The sequence below is a fragment of the Rhincodon typus genome, chromosome 2 (assembly GCF_021869965.1).
Source record: "Rhincodon typus isolate 14 chromosome 2, sRhiTyp1.1, whole genome shotgun sequence".
Lineage (NCBI taxonomy): Eukaryota > Metazoa > Chordata > Chondrichthyes > Orectolobiformes > Rhincodontidae > Rhincodon > Rhincodon typus.
In genome coordinates this window covers 3562806-3588653 of record NC_063333.1, presented here as the reverse complement: position 1 = coordinate 3588653, position 25848 = coordinate 3562806, and the positions used below count along the sequence as shown (strand labels likewise).

Genomic DNA, 25848 nt, shown 5'->3' with positions numbered 1-25848 from the left:
GACAGTGTTAAGATCTACAGGAGTGCAGAAGTTGAGTGATTTACGACACCAAGTTTTTATGTTACAGTCTCAGGTCTGCAAGGGACAAGTAACAAGAGAGAAAACAAACAAAAACAGAAAGACTAGAAAAACTCAGCAGGTCTAGAAGTATCTATGGAGAGAGAAAATTAGAGTTAATGTTTCAAGTCCAGTGGCAGTGGAAATGCGGTAACTATCAGCCCAAACAAAATAAAGCAGTTATTATTCATACTCTTGGGCATCTTGTGTTTGTGTGTGTTTTTTTTTTGTTCTTTCAGCAAGGATTTGTGTCCACAAGACTTTAAAATGAAAATTAGAATCCAAAAATCGATATTTTACTAAATTTGACAATTTTGTTTTCACGCAGCAGTGGAGATGCAACAGCCACTATAGTTGTATTATTATTAGACTATTAATCCAGAGACCCAGTCAACATTCTGGGCACCTGGGTTCGACACCATGGCAGATGGTAGAATTTCAATAAAATAAAATCTAGAATTAAGAGTCAAATGACGATCATGAAACCGTTGTCGATGGTTGGAAAAACCCATCTGGTTCACTAATGTCCTTTAGGGAAGGAAACTGCCATCCTTACCTGGTCTGGCCTACATGTGACTCCAGACCCACAGCAATGTGGTTGACTCTTAACTGCCCTCTGGGCAATTAGGGATGGGCAATAAATGCTGCCTGGCCAGCAACACCCACATCGCGTGAATGAGTAAAAAAAAGATTGGAGCTTGCATCATTGCAGGAATACTTGAATGTCGCAATGGAACTGAGGGGTTTTTTTTTTAAAAAATAGATTGACGAAATAAGTCCCTTGTTTCCTAACTGAAAACTGTTTTCCCTTTTAACACTTTGTGTACCGGGAAGAATGCACGTCGCTGTGTCTCCGCCGTCCCTTTAGTTCAGCAACAGAGTGCAGTTTCCTAAACACAGAACGCTGAGTCATTTCCCACTGCCTTACTGGGAAGGGGAATTATTCATTCATTTTAAACGCTGCCTCTTCACACCATGTCGATGCGATTGGCGCTCTGTGAGTGGTTTACCTTTCAGCCTCAATTATATTGTCTTACAGTGAATATTTGTGGAGGCTGTACTGTCTCCCACAGTGGGTGGAGGGGACTCAGGGGGTGGGGGGAAATGTGTTTAAAGAACTGTCCCCATGGTTACAATGGCCTGGAGTGAAGCCGTTTCTCCAGCTCCTGAACTGTCACAATGTCACCCTGAAACTGGGCTAAAACCCTAATCTAAACATCGTAATATCTAATTCCTGGTTTGAATTGAGCAGGAGACGATGTTATTAGAGTCTGGTTGTACCAGAGGGAGATTAGAGGGGGCGAGGTCTATTTATTATTTAAATTGGACTTTTTCAAATTCCAGTTTGTAGAGATAGTGTGGTATTAGATTAAGTTAATATGTAATGTAATGTTTTAAACCGAGTCAGTGTTACTTTTCTAAAATAAATTAGCTAGAAGTGTGTCAGAGTGTACACTCCCGATTGAGAAGAAGTAGGAAGTGAATGAGAATGAACCTGCAGTTTAATCGGGTTTGGTTGGGGGTGGGAGCTGGTCCCTCTGTACTGCGGCTGTAGCCCCTTCTTAGGAAGATGCAGTACACTACTCGCTACAAAATAACGACTTCGTATCTGGTCAGTTCATTCCTGGGTGGTCATTTCTGAGGAAGCTGCTCTGTTGTCATTTCTGAGCAGGAGAGATGGGGGTGGGGAGACTGGATAATGACTGGCGTTCCCACTGCCCAACCACCAACCTGGGAGGGAGAGGCGTGTAAATCAGCATCACCAGGTTATCTCAGCCCTGACTCGCAGATGTGATGACAAATTGGAGGGTTTGTGAATAACGTTGGAAATGCAGTCAAATGATAAATTAATATAAGACAAGGTAAAGTTTTCTTAGTTTTTTTTTAAAAAGCTGTGCTCCAATTTTAGTCAACATGCAGTGTAACAAATTGTCAGCTCAGACTTCCAGAGGGTCATGTATCTTTGGAAATCTCTACCTCAGGACTGTGACAGCCCAGTCTTTGAGCATGAAAGAGAGATTTCTAAATACAAGGGAGTCTGCTATAACGCGATAGTTGCGTTCCTGTGCAACATCACCTGTGGGAAAAGCGAGGTTAGGGGCAGACCAACAAAAATAAATCACTCAAAAGCCTAACACAGAGGATAGCACAGTTGAATAAAAGTTTAATTCATACCTAGTAATCAAATAAAAGTAAATTTAACTCCTTATCTTTGAAGAAATGTCAAGATGACTTGATGGGGAAGGAAGTTTTGAGGTTGCTCTGTTGGTAATGCAGGGTCTGAGGATCATCATCACCATCACTATCACCTTCAAGTGCAGATGTTCACCTGCACATCTGCCAATGTGGTATACTGCATCCGCTGTACCCGGTGTGGCTACCTCTACATCGGGGAAACCAAGCGGAGACTCGGGGACCGCTTTGCAGAACACCTACGCTCGGTTCGCAATAAACAACTGCACCTCCCAGTCGCGAACCATTTCAACTCCCCCTCCCATTCCTCAGACGACATGTCCATCCTGGGCCTCCTGCAGTGCCACAACGATGCCACCCGAAGGTTGCAGGAACAGCAACTCATATTCCGCTTGGGAACCCTGCAGCCCAATGGTATCAATGTGGATTTCACAAGTTTCAAAATCTCCCCTCCCCCCACCGCATCCCAAAACCAGTCCAGCTCGTCCCTGCCTCCCTAACCTGTTCTTCCTCCCACCTATCCCCTCCTCCCACCTCAAGCCGCACCTCGATCTCCTACCGACTAACCTCATCCCGCCCCCTTGACCTGTCCGTCCTCCCTGGACTGACCTATCCCCTTCCTAACTCCCTACCTACACTCACCTTTACTGGCTCCATCCCCGCCTCTTCGACCTGTTTGTTTCCTCTCCACCTATCCTCTCCTCTATCCCTCTTCTATCCGCCTCCCACTCTCTCCCTATTTATTTCAGAACCCCCTTCCCCTCCCCCTTTTCTGATGAAGGGTCTAGGCCCGAAACGTCAGCCTCTCTGCTCCTATGATGCTGCTTGGCCTGCTGTGTTCATCCAGCCCTGCACCTTGTTGTCTCACCTTCAAGTGCAGTTGTATTTGCAGGGTTGGGGCCAAAAATAGTTAATCCAGAAGTGGATGGCTGTGGTTCATTGTCTTCTGGCTGTTTCTTGGGGTTGGCTTAAAAAAGATATTCAGTTTTTGCTGCTTTTGCCCTTTTTCTTCTTTCATGAAGAAGCTGTTCACAGGGTGCCAAATAAGATCTTATTCCATGAACTGCTGCCCTGCAGCATTCTGCATGATAGAAGACAAAACAGGTGTGGAAAGCTGTTGTGGTGCTGCATCCTGGACTTTTTCATCTTCATCTCCAGTTTCCACTTCTCCCTCAGCAACAAGTTGTTGTAGATCATCCTCACTCTCTTCTTCAAATCCAACTTGCTTTGTAAGATCAACACAATGTTCTTTGATTCTTGGGAGCTCCTCTGACGAAGGAAAGGTTTTAAAATCTTGAAAAAAATCCGGGAGAAGCTTCTGCAAACAGTCCTTTTGACATCACCCCAGGCCTTCACGATAATGTCAATTGCATTCTTGATGTTAAAGCTCTTCCAAAATTGAAGAACACTGTCCTTATCCCCCTCAGTGGCTGCAATCAGCCTCTTAACCGTGCGCCTTAAATAATAAACTTTAAAAGCTGCTATTGCACCCTGGTCCATGGGTTGAAGGAGAGAGTTTGAGGTAGAAGTAGCACTTTGATGTTTTCAGAAAGCTCACCAATGGTGGGAGCATAGCTTGGTGCATTATCCAGGATGAGGCGAATCTTGAAATCCAAATTTTTTTCCTGCAATACTTTCTAAAAACATCAACAATAAGGTCACCAATGGAATCGCATTATAGTCAGCACAAGTTCATGTCTCAGGAATAGCGTTCCCCTATTTGTCAGTTGCGTTATAGCCAATTTGCATTGCCAGAACATGTGTTATAGCAAAACCCCCCTTTCCAGTCTCATTAAGGAATATGGGCATAGTGTGGGATAAGAACCTTGAATTCAATGATTGTATTATTTTTATTTGTACTGTATTAATTATAGCATAACTGTTATTGTATTGAATGATGGGGAAGGCTTGATGCATGGAATCCTGCTTATGTATTCCTACGTTCCTGATTGTTGCACTTGTAAATGTTTGTTAAACATTAGTTTAGTGTATTATAGATTCTGCAGAGGAAAGAGGTGGATTCAGAGATGCCTGTATTGACTAATCAATTCTCCTGTGCTTCAAGAAAATGAGGGGGGTGAACAGTTTTGAAAAGGAATCTTTTTTTATTCACAGGAGGAGGACATTGCTGGGTGGGCAGCATTTATTACCCATCCCTAATTGCCCAGAGGGAAGTTAAGAGTCAATCACATTGCTGTGGGTCTGGAGTCACACGTAGGCCAGACCAGGTAAGGATAGCAGTTTCCTTCCCTAAAGGGCATTTGTGAACCAGATGGATTTTTTTTTTACCCGACAATTGACAATGAATTCATGGTTCCAGATGTTTATTGAATTCAAGTTCCACCATCTGCTGTGGCAAGGTTCGAACCCGGGTCCCCAGAACATTTTCTGGGTCTCTGGATTAACAGTCCAGCAATAATACCACTAGGCCATTGCCTCCCCCTTTTTTGGATGTAGCCTACTCCAGGTTCCATGGTAAATTGAGATAACTAGGTGGTTAGGTCAGTTAAAAGTTGGTGTGAACTGGAGTCACTCATTGCCCAGATTTGAGTAAGGACTTTAATGAACCAAAACAGATCAGACAGCAGATCTGGAGAGAGAAGCAAAGTGAATAGCTTTCATCAGAGCTGGAAAAAGTTGGAGTTGTGATAGAGTTTAGATAGTAAGAAGATGGTAAGTTAAAGTCTAAAAATATAGGTGCCAGATAGTTTAAATATCTGTTGCCTTCCAATGAAAAAGGGTTGATGGTTAAGGCTAAAGGTTATGGGAACAGAAAAGGAGCAAGGTTGGATTTAGAGCAAAGGTTTTCAACCTTTCGCAGGAAAGAAGAAGGATTCCAGGAAGGAGCTGAGCCAACCATGAATAAATAAGGAAGTTAAGAATCAGACTGAAAGAAATAAATGTACAATGTAGCAAAGTGTAGAAGTAAGCTTATCATCTGTCACTGGGAAAATGTTAGTCTATTATAAAGGATGCAATAGCACAGCATTTAGAAACATGATAGAATTAAGCAGAGTCAGCATGGCTTCGTGAAGAGGAAGGCTGACAAATTTATTAGAATTCTTTGAGGATCTCTAATGCAAGATAGGTAATGGGAATCAGTAAATGTAATATTAGGATTTCTAGGAGGCATTTGATAAGGTACCGTACGTTAGACTACTTAATACAGTAAGAGCTCATGGTCTTGGCAGTATATTAGCATAGATAGAGGATTAGTTAATTAATAGAAAACAGAGTTAGAATAAAGGCGTGTGTTCAGGGTGGTAACCTGTGACTAATGCAGTGTCACAGGGATCAATGCTGCAGCCACAATTATTTACGATATAAATGACTTGAATGAGGGATGTGGATGTACCATAGCCAAGTTTGTAGATGACACAAAAGTAGGTGGGTAGACAAGTAGTGAAGATGACACAAATGCAGAAGGATATACACTGGTTAAGTGAGTGGGCAAAAACTTACTAGAATATAATATGGGAAAATGAGAGCTTATGCCCTTTGGCAGGAAAAACAAAGTTGAATACTATTTAAATGGAGAAAGACTGGAAAGCTGCAGCACAGTGGAATTTGGGAGTCCCTGTGCATAAGTTGCAAAAAGCCAGCATCCAAGTTCAACAGGTATTAGGGAAGGCAAATGAAGTGGAATATAAGAATGAAGAATTTGAAGAATGTTAAAATATGGGAAAGAGTAGGCCATTTGGTACTCAAGCCTCCTCCTCCATTCAATATGATCATGGGTGCTCATTCAACTCAGTTCCCCGTTTCCATTTTCTGCTCCTACCCTTTGATCCCTTTAGCTCTAAAAACTAAAACAAGCATTCAATGTTTTGGCCTCAACCGCTTTCTATGGCAGAGAATACCCCAGACTTACCACTCTCAGTGTGAAGAAATTTCTCCTCATCTCAGTCCTAAGATGGACAAAGAAAAAGATGGCCTGTAAAAGATGGCTTTGGATTGGGGAATAAAGCAGGATCTGGCCACAGTAGACTGGGCACAGTTCCTTCGGGTAAGTCTAAAGCAAAGCAATGGGGGACACTCAGAAAGGAGCTGGGGAGAATACAATCCAACATTAAGAGGGAAATGTAGGAGCAATAAATTCAGAGAACCCTGGATGTCTAGGACAGTTCAGTTCTGCACAAAGAAGAGTAGAGCTTTTAACAAGTCCAAAGGGAAGAATTCAGCTGCGGCCCTAGAGGAATGCAAGAAGGAACTTAAGAAAGCAATTAGAAGAGCAAAAAGGGGGCAGAAGAAAGGCCTTGTGAACAGAATTAGGGCGAGTGCTAAGGTATTTTGTAAATACATTAAAGGGAAGAGGTTAACCAGAAGTAGGACCTAATAGGGGTCAAGGGGCAACCTGCATGTGAAGCTGCAGGATATTGGAAGAATGTTGAATGAATACTTCTCTTCGGTTGTCACTCAGGAAAAGGAGAATGTAAGTACGGAATTCAGGAAAAGGGACTGTGAGGAAATTGCTCAGCAAGTTCACTTTTCTTTATTAGTTTAACCAATGAAAGAAAGAACATCTTCAAATGCAGCTTCTGATTGACATGGGAAAGCTCCAAACAAAGATAAAGGAGAGAATTGAAAAGAAAGTTTGTGCTACCTCTTTGTATCCAAAGCCAGGCTCAAACTCAGATTTTCCTGTCCCAACTCTGGAATTTTAACCCCCAGACACCCACTAGAGAAATAATAACTCCTGCGGTTTTATTTAAGAGTTTTATGCAATTGTGATTTTTGAACATAGAAGCAAATAGCGCTGGATTTTAAAGAAAAAATCTTACCGATATAAACACTGCTGTAAAATTCAGTCTCACAAAGGGATTTTGTTTCACTGCTTACAAATAGAGTACAATAGTAAGAACCTGAATTGATTGTGCATACACAGTCTTTGTGAGACCACGTCTAGAATACTGCTTAACATTTTGTTCTCTTCTCACGTAAGGAGGAATAAAAGAAGCATTCCAGAGGAGGCATGTGAGATTGATTCCTGAGATGAACGGTTTCTGATGAGGAGAGGTTGAGCAGGTTGGACTGATACTCATTGGAAAGTAGAAGAATGAGAGGTGACAGAATCATAGGTGGAACAGAAAGAGGTCCCTCAGCCCACTATTTCCTTGCCAGCTGAGAAATGAACCATCCATCCTGATCCCACTTTCCAACATTTGATCTGTTGTCTTGCATTTTGAGATGCATTTCACTAGAAACCTTTTAAATGGTTTGAGGGTTTTTGCATCTATTTCGGGCAGTGAGTTCCAAATCCCTAACGCCTTCTGTATGAAAAATTGTTTCCTTGTTTCTCCTAGAAACATAGGAACAGGAGTAGGCCATCAGCCCTTCAAGTTTGCCTCACCATTCATTTCAATAGTGGCTGATTGTGGAGGGGGGAGGGGGTTGGTGGGGAGTGAGAAATGTTCTACCTACATTCACCCTGTCATGCCCTGTTTAAGAATGTTGAAAGTCTCAATGTGATCATCTCTAACTCTTCAAAATTTGAGAAAATACAGGCTGATCTCTCATTCCTCACATCCACTTTCCTGCCCTTTCCTTTTAACCCTTGATTCCCCTAACCTATTGATTTCAGCTGTAAATAGACACAAGGATTCTGTCCCATAGTTCTAGATGGTAAGGAGTTCCAAGGACTTTCAATCCTTTGACAGAAGAAATTCCCCCTCATCTCAGCCTTAAACGGGCACCCCTTTATTCTGAGACTATACCCTCTGGTCCTTGACTCTCCCATGAGGGGAAATATCCTCTCAGCATTTACCCTGTCAAGCTCCTCAAAAATCCTACATGTTTCAATGAGATCACATCTCATTCTTCTAAACTCTAGGAAATAGAATCCCAACCTGTTTAGCCTTTGCTCATAAGACAGTTCTTTTATACCAGGGTTCATCTTTGTGTATTTTCTTTGAATTACCTCCAATAAAATTATACCATTCCTTAAATAAGGGAACCAAAACTGCTGTGTACTCCAGATATGGTCTTACCAGCTCGATATACAGTTGCAGTAAGACTTCCCTACTCTTATGCCTGGAAAAGCACAGTAGGTCAGACAGCATCAAAGGAACAGGAAAGTCAACATTTCATTCCACACACAACCACCCTCTGTGTGAAAGTTGTCCCTCAGGTCCCTTTTAAATCTGTCTCCTCTCACCTTAAAAATATACATCCTAGTTTTGAACTTTCCCACCCTAGGGAAAAAACCACTGCTATTCACCTTATCTACAACCCCCATGATTTTATAAACCTCTACAAGATCATTTCAACCTCCTACATTCCAGTGGTGAAAGTCTCAGCCAATCCAGGCTGTCCTTATAACTCAAACCCTCCAGGCCCAGCAACATCCTAGTAAATTTTTTCTGAATTCTCTCCAATTTAATAATATCCCTCTATAGCAGGGTGACCAGAACTATACACAGTAATCTAGAAGAAGCCTTACCAACATCCAGTATTAGGTCAACATGACTTCCCAACTCTTATCCTCAATGGTCTGAGCAATGAAGGCAAGTGTGCTAAACACCTTCTTAACCACATTGTCCATTTGTGATCCAAACTTCAAAGAATTATATACCTGTACCCCTAGGTCTCTCTCTTTGACAACGCTACCTAGCACCCTACCATTAACAATATACGCCCTGCTATTTTTTGTTATCCAAAATGTAATTTATCCAAATTAAACTCCATCTGCCACCCCTCAGCCCACTGGCCCAATTGATCACAAGCCCTTTGTACTCTTAGATAACCTTCTTCACTGTTGACTATACCACCAATTTTGGTGTCACCTGCAAATTTACTAACCAGGCCTCCTAAATTCTTATCCAAATTGTTTATGTAAATTACAAACAAAGGTGGACCCAGCACTGACCCTTGCAGAACATTGCCAGTCACAGGCCTCCAGTCTAATAAATGACCCACCACCACCACCCTCTGTCTCCTACTGTCAAGCCAATTTTATATCCAATTGGCAAGCTCTCACTGAATGCCATGTGATAACAAGTAAAACTCTTCTGAAGATATTAGGGTTATAAAAGCAAGGCAGTAGACAGAGTTAGTAAACACCAACTATGATACAATTGAACACCAGTTTTGAAGGACTGAGTGGCTACCTCTTGTTCCTATAGCCTTCATAACAGAAAACATGTAATGCCTGACAGAAATAAACAATTAACAGAAAGATTAACTTCAGGTTCCCAAAGAACATAAATGAATTAAAGAAAAAATTAACCCATATCTTTTGATGGTACAGAATTTGAATGTCGCTGACGTAAGACCCACTTTCACTCATCAGGACAATGCATGAGTATAAATGTTGTTTTCCCTTTAGTTTGGCATTTTTTGCAAATTGAGAGCAAGATGAACATCTTTGTCAAAATGCTCTTTTGCAGCAATATTCAAACCCACAGGTTATGCTCTTAAAAATAAAATCACACAGGGAATTCACCAGCTCCTGGAGGGAGTTCAATGTGGACTTGAACCTGGGACCTAGCTGAGGTAAACTTGCAGGAGGAAAGGGATATGGGTGGTCACTCAATGATAATCTACAAAAATCCGTAATATGAAGGACAGCAGAACTAAATTGGGCTTACTGATACAAATGGTGAGGATAAATTAGACATTCATTAAACCGCTGATTCATATCAAATCTGACAGAAGCAGTGAGCATTCTGAAGTAGATGAATGATTATACATGAGCTCGCTCTGAGACGTGTTTTCCTTACAGACGGGCGGTGAAGAACATGTTCCTTTCACCCAGTCTCCTGAAACTGAACATGCTGCAGTTTTCAAGGATTTTTTTGATCAACATATTATGAAGTTTGTTACATTTGTATCAGTGTGTTATTAGTGTTACTGAAGATATGTATCCTTGGAATGATTGTGTAACCTTGTTGCTGGTACAGTAAGTGCATCTGGTTTGGCCTCGGTTGTTGGAGGGCTAAGGGGAGGCTAGCTTTCCCTCTCACTTCGATTGGTTCAGGGATAGGCTGTTGTGCAGTGGCGATGTCTCTGTCCCTGAATCTTCCATTTATTTGATATCTGGCTCAAGAGACTGTGGCTTGGAGAAAGGCTGTAATCGTCAGGGATTTATTTGGGGTGAGGGCAATTCTTTCTCTCTTAAAGGCACAGATTTGTTTATTAATCTGGGAGCTGTTGAACTGGCTGGGGTGGGAGGGTGGTGTGTTTGTGAGGTAAAACAACCTGTTCCTTTTATGATAATTTGCAAAAGTACCTGGGGCAAGGTGAGGAGAATGTTTTATTTAGACAGTGAGTTGTCATAATCTGGATTACACTGCCTGAATGGATAATAGAAGAAGATTGAAAGGGGAATTTCAAAAGGAAGCATTTGGAGGGCTATGGGAAAAAAGAGACAATGCATTTCATTGATTACTCTTTCAAAGAACCAGCTTGAAGAACCAAACCTTGTGTTCTGTAAAATTCTATGATTTGATCCTTAGAAATACAAAGGAGGGGCAGATTATTAGAAATATAAAGCTTCAAAAATTGAAGGGGAATGAGAATTGGAGAAGATTGTAAAAAAATTTAAGGATTTAAAATTTAAATAGAGAAGAATTAGGAGGAAGGCAATGGCACAATAAGTAGTGATTAGTTTTATTTTCTTAAGATTATTGTATATTTATTCAAAGCGTAGAAACAGCGGTAATATTTATTGTTTTGTTAAAGTGACAGAGCTAAATCAGTTGACATTGTTCATGTAGGGAAGAAGAGTTGTTTTTCAAACCTGACCACAGTTGAAAGGTTAGTGTTATGAGGGGAAGGGTAAATGTGGAGGGAATGAAAAAGTCGGCAGAATCCCTATAAATTTTATTAATTAATTGCAGCTTTGCCTGTGTCAGTGCCAGTGATTGTCCATGCATGTGCGTCAGTGCATGTCTATGTATGTGTGTAATTAACTCTTGTAATGTCCACATTTCAACATGTTCTAGTTTGTCATCTCAGTAGAGGTTTTGCATGTTTCTGTGATGAAGCATTTTGTTTCAGGTAATGCATCTTGGAGAGGGAATAGCAGATCTCCTTAACTAAGGAAGGAGTGCAGCAAGGGTTCACTCTGTTGATTCTTGGCATGAGACATGTCCTGCAATGAGCGATTGAATTGAAATGAACTTCTATTCTTTGGAGGTTTGTGGACTGCGGTTTGGTCTCATTGAACCCCATAAAATTCATAGATTGCTCTTCAGGGTCTGTTTTCCCCGATTGGAGAGTCAAGGACTTGGGATCACAGTCTCAGAGTAAGGAATCAGTCAGCTAGGAGTAAAACGAAGAGAAATCTGTTTTCTTGGAGGATTGTGAATCTTTGCAGTTATCTTCCCCAGATACTTATGGATGCTTGGTCGTTTAGTGTGTTCAAGGTTGAGATCAATAGATTTCTTTGACTATAAGGAAATTCAAGGATATGGGAATTGGATGGAGTCAAAGTCAAACATCAGTCATAATGAATGTCAGTGTAGAGTGGAGAAGCTCAATATCCTGTTGTGTATCTGTCTCAGTTGTTATAAGTATATGACTTCAATGCGTGGTCTCTGCAGAGGTGGGTGTGATTTCATACATGATACTGTTGTTGACCTCAGCATCTTGGAGGGAAAAAAGAACTCCCATTTTGATTGTAATCAAGTGACACCCCCCTACTGGAGGGAGGGAGGGTATCTGTGATTGATCATGTTCTGTGATTTAGTCTGTATGTGCGCAATTGGAAAATAGTCACTGCCAACTGGAGTGGGAATCCCACCATGTTTATTTCCCCTCTCTGAGTCTCAAAAGTTGAGTTTTGTTCCAGGGTCTGTAAATCACATCATCAGTGGGGATCTTGATGGGACTTACCAGCCCTACAATGGTAATATTTTTCTTTTTGTTGAAGCTACCAGTGTGAATAGTTCAGCACATCTCCACTTAACAAATTATTATTTCTTTTAGAGTAATATTGGCAATGTTGTGAACTCATCAATACCTATACAGCAATTTCTAAGCAATTGTTAAACTTGGAAAATGGGGCAATCTCTGTAGCGGGTGGGGGTGAAGGGAATAGAGTTAAAACATGTTTTTGGAACCAACAGAAAAAAACCTGGCTCGATATTTGATTGTGTTCTGCCTGACCCAGGGAATGCTTGCTGTTGCTGGACACCCAGGATAGAAAAGTGACTTATTCTTAGAGCTAATAATCATAAATAGTCCAATTTTCATTTGTTTACTCTTGGTACACCTCATCAACTCAACACTTGACTGACTTTGTTTGTTTTCTCTTTTGTTTTTTGAAGGAGAGCTTTGGCAACGGGACAGACACCATTACAGGTCTTTTGAGTAATTGACGAACCCAACCATTACCATGGCATTGATCATCCACATATTGGCTGCTGTTTTTGGAATGGGGTCCTGGATAGCGATCAACGGCCTCTGGGTAGAATTACCTCTCATTGTGCCAGAAATACCCGAGGGCTGGTACCTCCCTTCCTACCTCACCATCATCATCCAGTTTGCTAATGTGGGGCCTTTGTTTGTCACATTGATGCACAAGTTCTCACCCAGAAAGCTGAATGAGTCCGGTGTGATCTATGCTATTGTCAGCTTAGGCATTGTGGCTTCCTTTCTATTGCCTTTCTTCTGGAAAGTGACAAGCATGTTTGCTGGTGCAGTGCACAGCGTGGCACTCCTAGTTTTGGCGTTTTTCCTCTCATTGGTGGACTGTACATCTTCAGTGACCTTCCTGCCCTTCATGACCCGCCTGCAGCCCAAGTATCTGACCAGTTATTTCATCGGGGAGGGCCTCAGCGGACTGGTCCCAGGCCTTGTCGCATTAGGCCAAGGTGTCGGAGTTGTTAGCTGCGTCAACACCACCAAAAGCACAACTGGCAATGTGTCGTCAAACTTGACTGGTGATGGCAGCAACAATTACAGTGTTGTAGCTCACTACCAGCCAGCCAACTTTCCACCAGAGGTTTTCTTCTTTTTCCTCAGCGGTGTCATGGCGCTTTGCTTGGTGGCGTTTATTCTCCTCAACTATCTCCCACAGTCCCGTCACCAGCGAGCAACCAGCAAATACGTTAAACAGACAGAGGCTGCCAATGGAGGGGCAGAGTTGAACAAAATGGAGGTGGCAGAACAGAGGCCCATGATCAGTCCTTCAGACAATCAACATGAAGCCAAGGTGAAAGTCAATTTTGGGACTGGGAAGTACTCATGCTCGGAGATGGTCCTGATCTTCCTAGTCCTGGGATGGGTGAACGCACTGACCAATGCTGTCCTGCCTTCTGTCCAGTCCTACTCATGTCTACCATATGGGAATTTGGCCTATCATTTGTCTGCTGCCCTTGGAGCCATGGCCAACCCACTGGCCTGTTTTATTGCCATGTTCTACACAAACCGGTAAGCTGCTGTTCCTGTTAACATCTGTATTGAAATACACGCTACACCAGTTTCCATCTTGAGATGGGAAGCATTAAGAGTCCGACACTATCTATTGGTGCAGAGTCATACCTTGGCCAGGCAGGCCCCCACTGCTGAATTTTACAACATTATTTTGTGGCTGTTCCTGTTGTTAGCTCACAAAAGACCAGATTTATTGATGACTTTCCAAAAATCCCATTTTAGTGCATGGTATCTGGGCTGCAAATGTTCAAAGCTAATGGGCAGGAAAGCATCGCATAGTCCATCGATAAAGTTTCACCACCATGACACCGGGAGCATCCTGCTACAGGAAGGATGTTATTAAACTGGAGAGGGTTCAGATGAGATTTACTAGGTTGTTGTCTGACATGGAAGGTTTGAGTTATGAAGAAAGCTTGGTTAGGTTGGAACTTTTTTTCACTGGAGCATTGGAGGTTGAGAGGCAACCAAATAGAAGTTTATAAAATCATGAGGGACACAGATAGAGTTAATGGTAGGTGTCTTTTCCCTAGGATGGAGGATTTCAAGTCTCGGGGACATATTTTTAAAGTGAGAGGAGAGAGATTTAGAAAAGACAGGGGCATTATTTTTTACACAGAGAGTCGTTCCCGTATGGAATGAACTTTCTGAGGAAGTCATGGAAGGGGCACAGTTACAACATTTAAAATACACTTAGATAACTACGTGAATTGGAAAGGTTTGGAGGAATATGGACCAGGAACAGGAAAGTGGGACTAGAGATAGTAGGAACTGCAGATGCTGGAGAATCCGAGACAACAAGGTGCAGGGCTGGATGAACACGGCAGGCCAAGCAGCATCATAGGAGCAGAAAGGCTGATGTTTCGGGCCTAGACCCTTCATCAGAAAAGGGGGAGGGGAAGGAGGTTCTGAAATAAATAGGGAGAGAGTGGGAGGCAGATAGAAGATGGATAGAGGAGAGGATAGGTGGAGAGGAAACAAACAGGTCGAAGAGGCGGGGATGGAGCCAGTAAAGGTGAGTGTAGGTGGGGAGTTAGGGAGGGGATAGATCAGTCCAGGGAGGACGGACAGGTCAAGGGGGCGGGATGAGGTTAGTAGGTAGGAGATGGGGGTGTGGCTTGAGGTGGGAGAAGGGGATAGGTGGGAGGAAGAACAGGTTAGGGAGGCAGGGACGAGCTGAACTGGTTTTGGGATGCGGTGGAGGGGGGGAGATTTTGAAGCTTGTGAAATCCACATTGATACCATTGGGCTGCAGGGTTCCCAAGCGGAATATGAGTTGCTGTTCCTGCAACCTTCGGGTGGCATTGTTGTGGCACTGCAGGAGGCCCAGGATGGACATGTCGTCTGAGGAATGGGAGGGGGAGTTGAAATGGTTCGTGACTGGGAGGTGCAGTTGTTTATTGCGGACTAGTTTAGTTTGAGATTATGTTCGGCATGGGCTAGTTGGGCCGAAGAGTCTGTTTCCGTGCTGTGTGACTCTGACTCTATGAGTGGACATTTGCTACCTGCTAACTGACAGTGTTTCCCCAACACTCACCCCATCCTCCCCCACCCTTTTGGTATGAAGCCATGAAATCCTTTGGTGGAGGCATAAAAATTTCAGAAAAGGAATTTCAGACCCAAAGAAAGAAATGATCTGGAAAACCCATCTCTGACCCTTTTCGTTTCGTCCAAGCAATATTGACCATTCAGACATTAATTGTTAATTCATTGCGTTTTAACAACCATTTCCTAAGGTGACTGAAGAACAAGAATTGAGGAGAGGAATGAGAGACAACAAGGTGCAGGGCTGGACGAACACAGCATTTTGTTTTAAACCCATGTTGTTCTCATCCGGTCTCTCCTGCTGGCCCATGAGGAGTGCTGTAAAAGGCACTTCACGTGTAGACCCAGCTGTTCTACTTGGCTTTCACTGCCATATTTCTTGAAGCTTAGCCAACAGAAATGGCAGCGATTGTATCTAAATCAGGCTTCTAATTGCACTGCGAGTGCCTGATTTAAAAAATGTTAATGGGATGTCCTGAGGAACATTCGCAGGCCTTGAAACCCACCGAGAAAGCAAAATATTAGCTGACTTAAAATTCTTAATCACACTGCCCTCCAATCCCTTCCCCAACTTCATCTCGGAGGGTTTATCTAAGCCGTTCTTTCACATAGTTACTGTATTAACATTGCTATGCTAATACAGGGATAGTAGGAACTGCAGATGCTGGAGAGTCTGAGATAACAAGGTGTAGAGCTGGATGAACACAGCAGGCCAAGCAGCATGTTAGGGGCAGGAAGGCTGACGTTTCGGGCCTAGACCCTTCTTCAAAAATGCTAATGCTAATGCTAATACAGGTTTGTTACTGTACTGCCCGCTATGACAATGCTATTCCTCCTCCATGAGGGGGCAGCAACCATGCGCTGCAAGGAATCAAAGCTCATGATCGCCTTCCTGTGGTAGTAACTGGAACTGCAGGTCATTTTGACGTCACTTATGCCTTCATTTGCTTACTTCCATGGAGCTGGTGTGTGCAGATATATGATAGTAGTCATTAGTCAGATAAAGGTAAAGTCACCATAGTCCTGCCAGACCATAGGACTGGAAGTGCTTTCTCATTACAGAGGGAGATGACTAGTGGCAGTTTAACCTGGGGTCACCACTCCTCAGATGAGTGCAGAGGTTCTACACCATACTGACCAGTTGTACAATTGCCTGTAGTTGGGTATGGAAATAAAATGATCTGGAACCAAATCAGAGTGCTTTTACTGTTACGTCCCCATATGAATATATTATGAAGAGCAGGGCTAAATGATTTGGCGTTTTGATTCTACGCATTGGGTCGTTGTTGATCTGATTGTTTGATTTGATTTATTGTCACATGTATGTAAATACAGTGAAAAGCTTTGTTTATGAGCAGTACAGGCAGATCATTGTAAGCAAGGATGTACAGATCAAAAAGACTTAAGAGGTAAACAGGTTACATTGCACAGCGCTTGCGTCAGGCGAGATCAATGTGAGCAAGATCAGCATTATTTGAGGGTAGGGAGTCCATTCATCAGTCTAATAATGGCCAAGAAGAAGCTGTTCCTGAACCTGCTCGTGCGTGTGTTCAGGCTTCTGTATCTTCTGCCTGACTGAAAAGATTGTAGGAGAGCATTACCGGGGTGCGATGGGTCTTTAATGTTGGCAGCCTTTCTGTGGCAGCAAGCTGTGTAAATAGCGTCCATGGATGGAAGGTTGGCTTCTGTGATGGCCTGGGCTGTACACGACCTTCTGTAGTTTCTTACAGTCCTGGGCAGAGCAGTTGCCGTACCAGGCCGTTATGCACCCGGACAGTATGCTTTCAATAGTACATCTGTAGAAGTTGGTGAGGGACCTTATGGACATGTCAAATTTCCTGAACCGCCTGATAGAGAAGAGGCATTGTTGTGCCTTCTTCACTGTCACATCTTTGTGGTAAAACCAGGACAGGTTGTCAGTTATTGTCACTCGAAGGAACTTGATGATCTCTACCCTCTCAACCTCAGTTCCATTGATGTAGACAGGGCCGTGTTCTCCTCCTTTCTTTCTGAAGTCAATGATCAGTTCTGTAGTTTTGCCGATGTTGAGAGAAAGGTTGTTTTCATTGCACCACACCACCAAGCCCTCTATCGCCCTTCTGTATTTTGACACGTTGTTGTTAGATATCAGTCCCATATGGAGGTGTCGTCAGCGGACCTGTAGACGACGTTCATTCAGAATTTGGCGACACAGTTGTGGGTGTACAGTGAGTTCAGTAGGGGGCTGAGAACGCATCCTCGGGGAGCTCCAGTTATTGTGGACAAGGTGCAGTTACCTATCCTCACTGATTGCAGTCTGTGGGTCGGAAAGCAGAGAGTGCATCCTCAAGACCTAGGTCTCAGAGTTTTGAGATCAGTCTGCAGGGGATAAAGGTGTTGAAAATGGAGTCAACTCACAGGAGTCTGACGTAGGTGTCTTTGTTGTCCAGATGTTCCAGCGATGAGTGCAGGGCTAGGGATACGGCATCCGCTGTGGACCTGTTACATTGGGAGGCAAACTGTAGGGGGTCAAGACAGGCTGGGAGACTGGAGTTGATGTGGGCCATGACCAGCCTCTTGAAGCACTTCATGATTATAGAAAGTTAGAGCCACTGGGTGATAGTCATTTAGGTACATTGCGTGTGCTTTCTTAGGTACAGGAATGATGGTGGTGTTCTTGAAGCAGGAGGGGATTTTGGCTTGTAGGAGGGAGAGGTTGAAGATGTTGGTGAATACCTCTGCCAGGTGGTCCGCACAGGATTTGAGTGTTCGGCCGGGAACACCGTCCGGGCCCACCGCTTTCCTTGGGTTGACTCAGGCGACAGAGGGAACAGTTGTGTCCGGGGCTGTCGGGGCAGACATCACCACACCCGCTGGCATTCTGCTCAAACCCAACATAGGAAGCATTGAGCGTATGAGGGAGAGATGTGCCTTTGTCTGCCATCTTGCTCCGCTTCATTTTGAATCTCCTAATGTTGTTTAGGCCTCACTGTAGGCAGCGGGAGTCTATTTGGTAGGTTTGGGCCTCTAACTTGTCCGGTACTGCCTCTTAGCCTCCCTGATGGCTTTGCAGAGGTCATATCTGGATTTCTTGCATTAGTCTGGGTCAGCTGACCTGAGTGCTGCACGTCTGGTTTTCAGTAAGGAGTGGATTTCCTGGTTCATCCAAGGTTTACGGTTGGGGAACACTAGGATTGACCTGCTTTGGTACACCATCCTCTGCGCATTTGCTCATGAAATCCGTGATGGTGGTAACCTACCCGTGGGTTTTCTACTGAGTACCTGAACACGGTCCAGTCCACCGATGCAGTCGCTGAGACGGTCTTCCACAGCCTCGGACCAGCATTGTACTTCCTTTTGTGAAGAATCCTCCTGTTTCAGCTCCTGCTTGTGAGCTGGGAGGAAGAACACAGCACTGTGATCTTATTTTCTGAAGTGTGAGTGGGGGATGGATCAGTAGGTTTCTCTGTGTTGACGTTGTTGAGTCCTAAACATTTTAACCTCTTTGATCAAATCCGCCCCTCAACCCTTTCTCATGATTTAGTCCTTGAATAATTCTTATAATCCTAACGTGCAACAATGATGGCACAGCCAGTGATACCCACATCCCATGACCAAATATATCTTTTTTAACAACAATTTTCCCTGCACCCACTCCAAAACTTTCTATGTTCCTGAGTTGTAGGGCCTAAGCTGGATGCAGTTAGTCCAGCTGGGGTCTGACCAAGGTACTCTGTCATTGAGCACCCCACTCCCTCTGCATTGCTTACTCTCTCCAGCCTAAAGATCAGGTGAGCTGGAGAATATTCCGCTGCCTCCAGAGTCCTTGAACTCATTCAGTGAAAATAGGATGTTTTTAGTCAAAATTATTCTCTGCAAAAACACTTGGAACCCCAAAGTGATAGGATGTGATCACCTGATCTCCATGTGGGATGTCAAGAGTCCTCCTGACAGAAAGGACAGGTACACCTCGGAGCTGAGTAACCCAGTGCAGGTTGGCAGATGACAGACTGCCATCCACTTATCCCAGTTTTTGAATTTTTTTACAGGATGTGGGTGATGCTGGCTGGCACTTATTGTCCATCCCTAATTGCCCAAGGACATTTGAGAATCATTGCCTTGGGTCTGGAGTCACATATAGTCCAGAACAGCAGTTTCCTTCCCCAAAGGACATTAGTGAACCAGAAGGGTTTTCCAAACAATCCACAGCAGTTTCATAGTCATCATTAGACTCCTAATTCCCGATTTTGGAAAAAAAATTGATTTCAAATTCCACCATCTGCCTTGACAGGATTTGAACCTGGGCTCCTGGACATCAGGAACGAAAACAGAAGTTGCTGGAAAAGCTCAGCAGGCCTGGCAGCATCTGTGTAGAAAAAACAGAGTTAATGTTTCGGGTCCGGTGACCCTTCCTCAGAACCTAGACATTAGGCTAGATTTCTGGATGAATAGCCTACTAAAAATACCAGTAGACTAATACCTCTCTTAGAATGCTGTGACTGTCTCACTGGGTTATGTTATTGTTTTGTGTTTTCCATTTCAGATCGCTGACGTTTATGGGATTTCTGACATTAACTGGCACTGGCATGGGATCCTACATCATGGTCATGGCAGTCCTGAGCCCATGCCCCTGGCTGGTTCAGAGTCAGGCTGGCAGTGTTGTCATAGTGAGTTATGTTTTACATTAATTTTGAAGTTCTGAAACTCCTGAAATCTAAAATCAGCCTCAAAAAGAAACATTTTGCATTTCTATAGCTCCTTTTACCACCACAGGGTGTTCCAAAACAGTGAACAACAAATGGTATTTCTTTTATAGAAGGGTAGTCACTTTGGAATGTAGACAGTTACCTTATCATTTTACTGCAAACATTTGCTTTCCTGAAGAAAGCATTTTTGCAGTCTCTGAGGCTTAACGGTGCTGTGTGACTCCTAATACTTGGATATTTAGTTTGGTGGTGATAGTAGGAACTGCCGATGCTGGAGAATCTGAGATAACAAGGTGTAGAGCTGGATGAACACAGCAGGCCAAGCAGCATCAGAGGAGCAGGAAAGCTGACGTTTCGGGCCTAGACCCTTCTTCAGAAATGGGGGAGGGGAAGGGGACTCTGAAATAAATAGGGAGAGAGGGGGAAAGGCGGATAGAAGATGGATAAAGGAGAAGATAGGTGGAGAGGAAACAGACAGGTCAAAGAGGCGGGGATGGAGCCAGTAAAGGTGAGTGTAGGTGGGGAGTTAGGGAGGGGATAGGTCAGTCCAGGGAGGACGGACAGGTCAAGGGGGCGGGATGAGGTTAGTAGGTAGGAGATGGGGGTGCGGCTTGAGGTGGGAGGAGGGGATAGGTGGGAGGAAGGACAGGTTAGGGAGGCGGGAACGAGCTGGGCTGGTTTTTGGCAGTCTTTTTAATTTGCTTAGACTTCTCCAATCTTGCTTAATTTGAAAATCTTCCAGCTCCATTTTGTGCTTGGCTTTAAGTGTTTATACGATATTCCTCAGCTCTAGGAGCTCTGTAGTTTGGGCCTTTGCATCTTGACTGAAAATAAATACTTGACTACTTCTTTGCCTTGATCCATTAAAACTCCATTAAAGATTTCATTTGCCATTTATGCAGATTAATAATCTCTGAATTGAACATTCAATATTATCTTAATCCAATTACGTGACTGTTTGTTATAATAAAACAAAAAATTGCAGCTGCTGGAAATCTGAAATAAAAACAGAAAGTGATGGAGAAGTTCAGCAGGGCTGGCAGCATCTGTGGAGAGAGAAACAGAGTAAACATTTTGAGTTCAGAACTACTTCTTGGTGGGCCCTTCATGACATTTGTTATTGAGTTCATCTTGATGTTTGCTGCTTGATGATATAAGCTTGTGTTTTGATGTAGCCTCTCTCCCTGCGCTCAAGACCCTCTGACACTGGCTGAGCAAAGCTCCCAAGGATGGGGTACATTAATGACAGTGACCATGCTGTGTCTCTTCCTGCATTTTCTGCTCAATGGTCAGAAGAGCAGCCGTTGCAGGAATGACTCTGACTGTGATTAGATACCTGAAGGACTGCAGCGGTACAAGAATTCACTGAGCATGACAGCTCATCTGGTGTGGAGACTGAGGGAAGAAAATAGGGAAGATACCTTAGTGAGAAAAATTTTACAGTAAATGAGAGGAAGAAGAGGAGTGAAAAGTGCTAGAAGAGATTGGTGACAGATCTATAAGCCCATAAGATACAGGAGCAGAATGAGGCCATTCAGCCCTTTTAAGTCTGCTCTACCATTTGATCATGGCTGATATATTTCTCAACCCCATTCTCCTGTCTTCTCTCCCTGTTCATCAGGAAGCTGGTCTCAGCATGATTCAGGTGGAGCCCATCCCATTGGGACAGCTCCCTCCTTTCCCAATAGTGATGCCAATGTCCTGCAAATTCGAATCCATTTCTCCCACACCAATCTTTGAGCCATGCACTGACTCTTTAATCTGCTGAACCGTTAGTTCGTAGAATCCCTACAGTGCAGAAACAGGCCCTTCGGCCCAACAAGTCCACACTAACCCTCAGAGCATCCCATTCAGACCTAACCCCCTATAACCCACCAAATCTACACAACCCTGAACACTATGGGCAATTTAGCATGGCCAATAGCATATCCACCTAGCCTATACATCTTTGACCTGTGGGAGAAACTGGAGAACTCGGAGGAAACCCATACAGACGCAGGGAGAATGTGCAAACTCCACACAGACAGTTGCCTGAGGGTGGAATCGAACCTGGGTCCCTGACAATGTGAAGCAGCAGTGCTAACCACTGAGCCACCGTACCGCCCTCAGTTAGCTGGAAGATTATTACCGCTTTGTTTCTGCTTTTCAATTTAGCCTCTAGCTGCTCATATTCCCTCAGCAGAACCTCTTTCCATCTATATTGCTGGTACAAACGTGGGCCATGACAACTGGATTTTTCCCCTCCTACTCCAAGTTCCTCTGCAGCCCAGATGAGATATCCTCAACCCAGGCACCAGGCAGGCAACACAGTCTTTGGGGCTCTCGATCCTGATCATGGAGAACAGTCTCTATCCCCAATTACAGCTATATTTCTTTATAATCTCCCCTCTTGAATGGTTCACAGTACTAAGGTGCTATGATCAGTTTGCTCATCCTCCCCACAGCTCCTGCTGTCATCCATACAGGGAACAAGAATCTCAAACCTGTTAGACATACTCAAGTGCTGAGGCTCTGTCAGTATTACTTCCTGACTGCCTCTACCTGCCTTGCTCATAGTCACACACCTTTCTGTCCCTGACCACTGAGCAAATTCAAAGTAGTTAATCTAAGGGGTGTGACTGCCTCCTAAAACATTACATCCAGGTAACTCTCCCATTCCCTGATGTGTCGTAGTGTTCAAAGCTCAGACTCCAGCTTATCGGCTAAATTCCGGAGTTCCTCAAGAAACCAAAACTTGCTCCAGATGTGGTCATCGTGAACCACAGTGGGGTCCGCCAGCTCCCACATCATGACCTGACCCTGCATCTCTATTTTATATACTTAGCTCTTAATTTGTTTTTTTTTTAATTTCCTACTGGTCTTTTTATTTTGTCTTTTAATCTGTTAATATTTCTCCTATTTACCTCCAAACCAAAAGTACCTATAATAGCCAAATTAGCAGCTATTATCAACCAATGAAATTACAGTTTTCCTGTGATGTCACTCTTTCTTTTGAGTTGGGTCCCCAATCCTGGGTTTTAATTTATCCAAACCATCTCTTTCCCTCTGCACCAAATTCCCATGCTGCCTCCAAAATCCCCAAACTATATAGTCACTTGGGCTGCGTCTCACTCCCAATATGATCTCCCATTCCTGGCCATGTGAGGCTTACCGATCTAAGTGGCATATGGTGATAATAGCCGGGCCGTTATTGTCACAGTCTGGCTGAAGGAACTTGTAGCCAGTTGGGAGGTTTCAGTTCAAAGCCGGAAGAACTGCGGATGCTGTAAATCAGGAACAAAACCAGAGGTTGCTGGAAAAGCCCAGCAGGTCTGGCAGCATCTGTGAAGAAAAGAAATCAGAGTTAACAGTTTTGGGTCCAGTGACCCATCCTCAGAGCTGATCGTTGAGGAACAATCACTGGATCCGAAACGTTATCTCTGATTTTGTATTTCTTCAAACCTTCTGAGCTTTTCCAGCAACTTCTGTTTTTTGACATACAGTGAAACTCTTATATGCAGCAAATGTTTGGATTTGAAGGTACTGCCTGAAAATGTGCTGGAGTCAGGGGTGATTGAGGCTTTCAAGGGGAATTGGATTATTACCTGAGAAAAGAAAAAATGCAATGCTTTGGAAAGATGGGGAGGGCATGGTTCTCTGAGACAATGGGCTGAATGGCTTCCTCCTGTGTTGTAACCATTCTATCTGATTCTGTGGCTACCCTCTTTTGAAGTGTTTTGAGATGTTTTACCACCTTAAAGGTGCTGTAGAAATGCAAGATTTTGTCATCAATGAGAGGGCTTGGGAACAAAAACAGAAGGTGCTGGAAAAGCTCAGCAGGTCTAACAGCATCTGTGGAGAGAAAATCAGAGTTAACCATTTTGGGTCCGGTGACCCTTCCTCAGAATAGCTCAGCAGGAATAGGAAGGGTCACTGGACCCAAAACTTGAACTCTGATTTTCTCTCCACAGATACTGCCAGACCTGCTGAGCTTTTCCAGCAATTTCTGTTTTTGTTTCTGATTTACAGCATCTGCAGTTCTTTCGGTCTTATTTTTTATAGAGCACTTGGGAAGGCAACTTAACACCTGATTTGAGAAATGGCAGTTTTGCAAGTGTAAAACCCACACTGGGAGTTTTAGCCTGGATCATATGCTCGAGTGTCTAGAGTGGGTCTTGTATGTAGAGTCTCCTGCTTTGGGGTAGGAGTGCCCTGCACTGAGCCACAGCTGATATCATGCTGTGCTGAACGTCATCACTCTTTGTCTTCCTGTCAGGTCTTGTCGTGGATCCTATTTGTTGGAACACTATCGTACGTGAAGGTGATGATCGGCATCATTCTGCGTGATGAAGGTCACAGTGCCCTCGTCTGGTGTGGAGCAGTGGTGCAGCTGGGCTCCATGTTGGGGGCACTCACCATGTTCCCTCTGGTCAGCATCTACAACCTGTTCCAATCTGGTGACCCATGCAACACCAAGTGCTTTCTGTGACTGGCACCTACAGACAAATGGCAAATTAAAACAAAAGGATAGCAATAGACCAGAGATTAAGGAGAACCTACAACCCGTTTTCTAGTACCGTGGGAAGATTACAGTTTAGATTTCAGCCGAAGCTTCTGTCTCAAGTATTTGCCATCCCTAGGTAACAGTAGAATTTACTCAGGTTGGAAGGATTTCTCCCAGTATTATGTGATAATTTCAGAGGTGAGAGTGGAGATCAGCAGGAGCCCCAGAGATACAATAATTTGCTCCCTTCATGTCTGCATATTCAGGAAAGGATGGCAACTAAAGTGATACATTATTCTTGGGGTGTTTAATTATCAGAGAAGGTTTGAATTCAAGTTGGTTGCTTTGTTCAACTCGTAGAATGCTAGTTCTTCTGTTTCTGTGGAGGGGAAGTGAAATTCAATGGACGACTGTGTGACGAGGGAAGGATGGAATCAGTAGAAGAATCTTTATGGGACCATTCTCTTTGGGCAAAAATGGAAAGTATTCTGCTCATATTATAATGCTGCATATTTTTAAAACATAAAATTAAATAAGATAAACTGTACCTTTCGCTGCCTTGGTCTCTGATTTATACCTTTCTGTTGCCTTTATCCCAACTCTGTCATGTCTGTATAAGAAATATTTAATGACTCATCCTCTGGTGCTAGTTTTTGGTGATTTTAATTGAATACTTGACAGATTTTATTTCAAACTGGCTTGGTGTACAAACTATTACACAATAAAGTATCTGTCAAGAGCATTTGGAATGTTTGCTGTGGTTCAATTTGAATTGATGTTTTGTGTTTGATTCATAAAAAAATTTTCCCCTTCTCAGGGAGTACAAAGTGTTTTGCTCCTTTCCTTTGAACCTTATAGATCCAGAACATTTGAAAGACTACCCACAGAAGTATACAAATGTAGAAAAGCAGCAGTGAAAGGTGATCAAGAGCACTACGTTCCAATACAGTGCAGTCACATGCAACAACCATCTACCACTTCACCTCTCAATCTGCCATGGGAAATTGATGCCAAAGGGAGACAATTGCCCTTAATTTATTTTAAAAAAAAGCAGGTGACTTCTTTCTGAGCATCTCTGGCAAGCAAAAAGAAATTGCAATTCTCAAGCACCTTTTGAGGAATCAGGTGTCTCAAAGCAGTTTATAACCAGTTAAATACGTTTGAAGAAGGCCAGTATGGGAATGCAGGAGACAAGGCAGTCGGCGTGATAATGATGAGATTGTCTCTTTAAGTGATACTGGTTGAAGGATAACCTTATAGAGGTCTATAAAAATCAACAGGGGCATGGATGGGGTGAATACCAAAGTTTTTTTCCTGGGGTGGGGGAGCCCAAAGCTAGAGGGCATAGCTTTAAGGTGAGTGGGGAAAAAATTTTAAAAGGAACTGTGTGGTAACTTTTTCACAGAGGACAGTGCGTGTATGGAACAATCTGCCAGATGAAGTGGTGGAGGCAGGTACAATTACAACATTTAAAAGGCATTGGGTTGGGTACGTGAATAGGAAGGATTTAGA

At 43.5% G+C, this 25848-nt stretch overlaps 1 protein-coding gene across 7 annotated transcripts; it reads left to right on the top strand.

Annotated features, from left to right (window-relative positions):
- The first annotated feature begins 882 nt into the window (after positions 1–882).
- LOC109913079 (riboflavin transporter 2-like) lies at positions 883–25078 on the top strand. Of its 7 annotated transcripts, none has more exons than XM_020512542.2 (4): positions 883–1054; positions 12519–13623; positions 19691–19814; positions 24109–25078. In XM_020512542.2, exons 2-4 carry the CDS (start codon positions 12587–12589, stop codon positions 24319–24321), a joined length of 1374 nt encoding a protein of 457 aa, XP_020368131.1. In that variant the 5' UTR covers positions 883–1054; positions 12519–12586; the 3' UTR covers positions 24322–25078. The 7 variants fall into 7 exon arrangements, with proteins under 7 accessions (XP_020368131.1, XP_048472799.1, XP_048472769.1 ...); XM_048616842.1 differs by lacking the exon at positions 883–1054 and adding an exon at positions 1811–1919; XM_048616812.1 differs by lacking the exon at positions 883–1054 and adding an exon at positions 4366–4478.
- The last annotated feature ends 770 nt before the right edge of the window (positions 25079–25848 follow it).

What these genes read in the sequence shown, in the direction of transcription:
- LOC109913079 (XM_020512542.2), top strand. Translation starts at nt 12,587, where the DNA reads ATGGCATTGATCATCCACATATTGGCTGCTGTTTTTGGAATGGGGTCC. An exon ending in GCCATGTTCTACACAAACCG is followed by an intron (nt 13,624 to 19,690) that starts GTAAGCTGCTGT and finishes TTTCCATTTCAG; the next exon opens with ATCGCTGACGTTTATGGGAT. An exon ending in AGGCTGGCAGTGTTGTCATA is followed by an intron (nt 19,815 to 24,108) that starts GTGAGTTATGTT and finishes TCTTCCTGTCAG; the next exon opens with GTCTTGTCGTGGATCCTATT.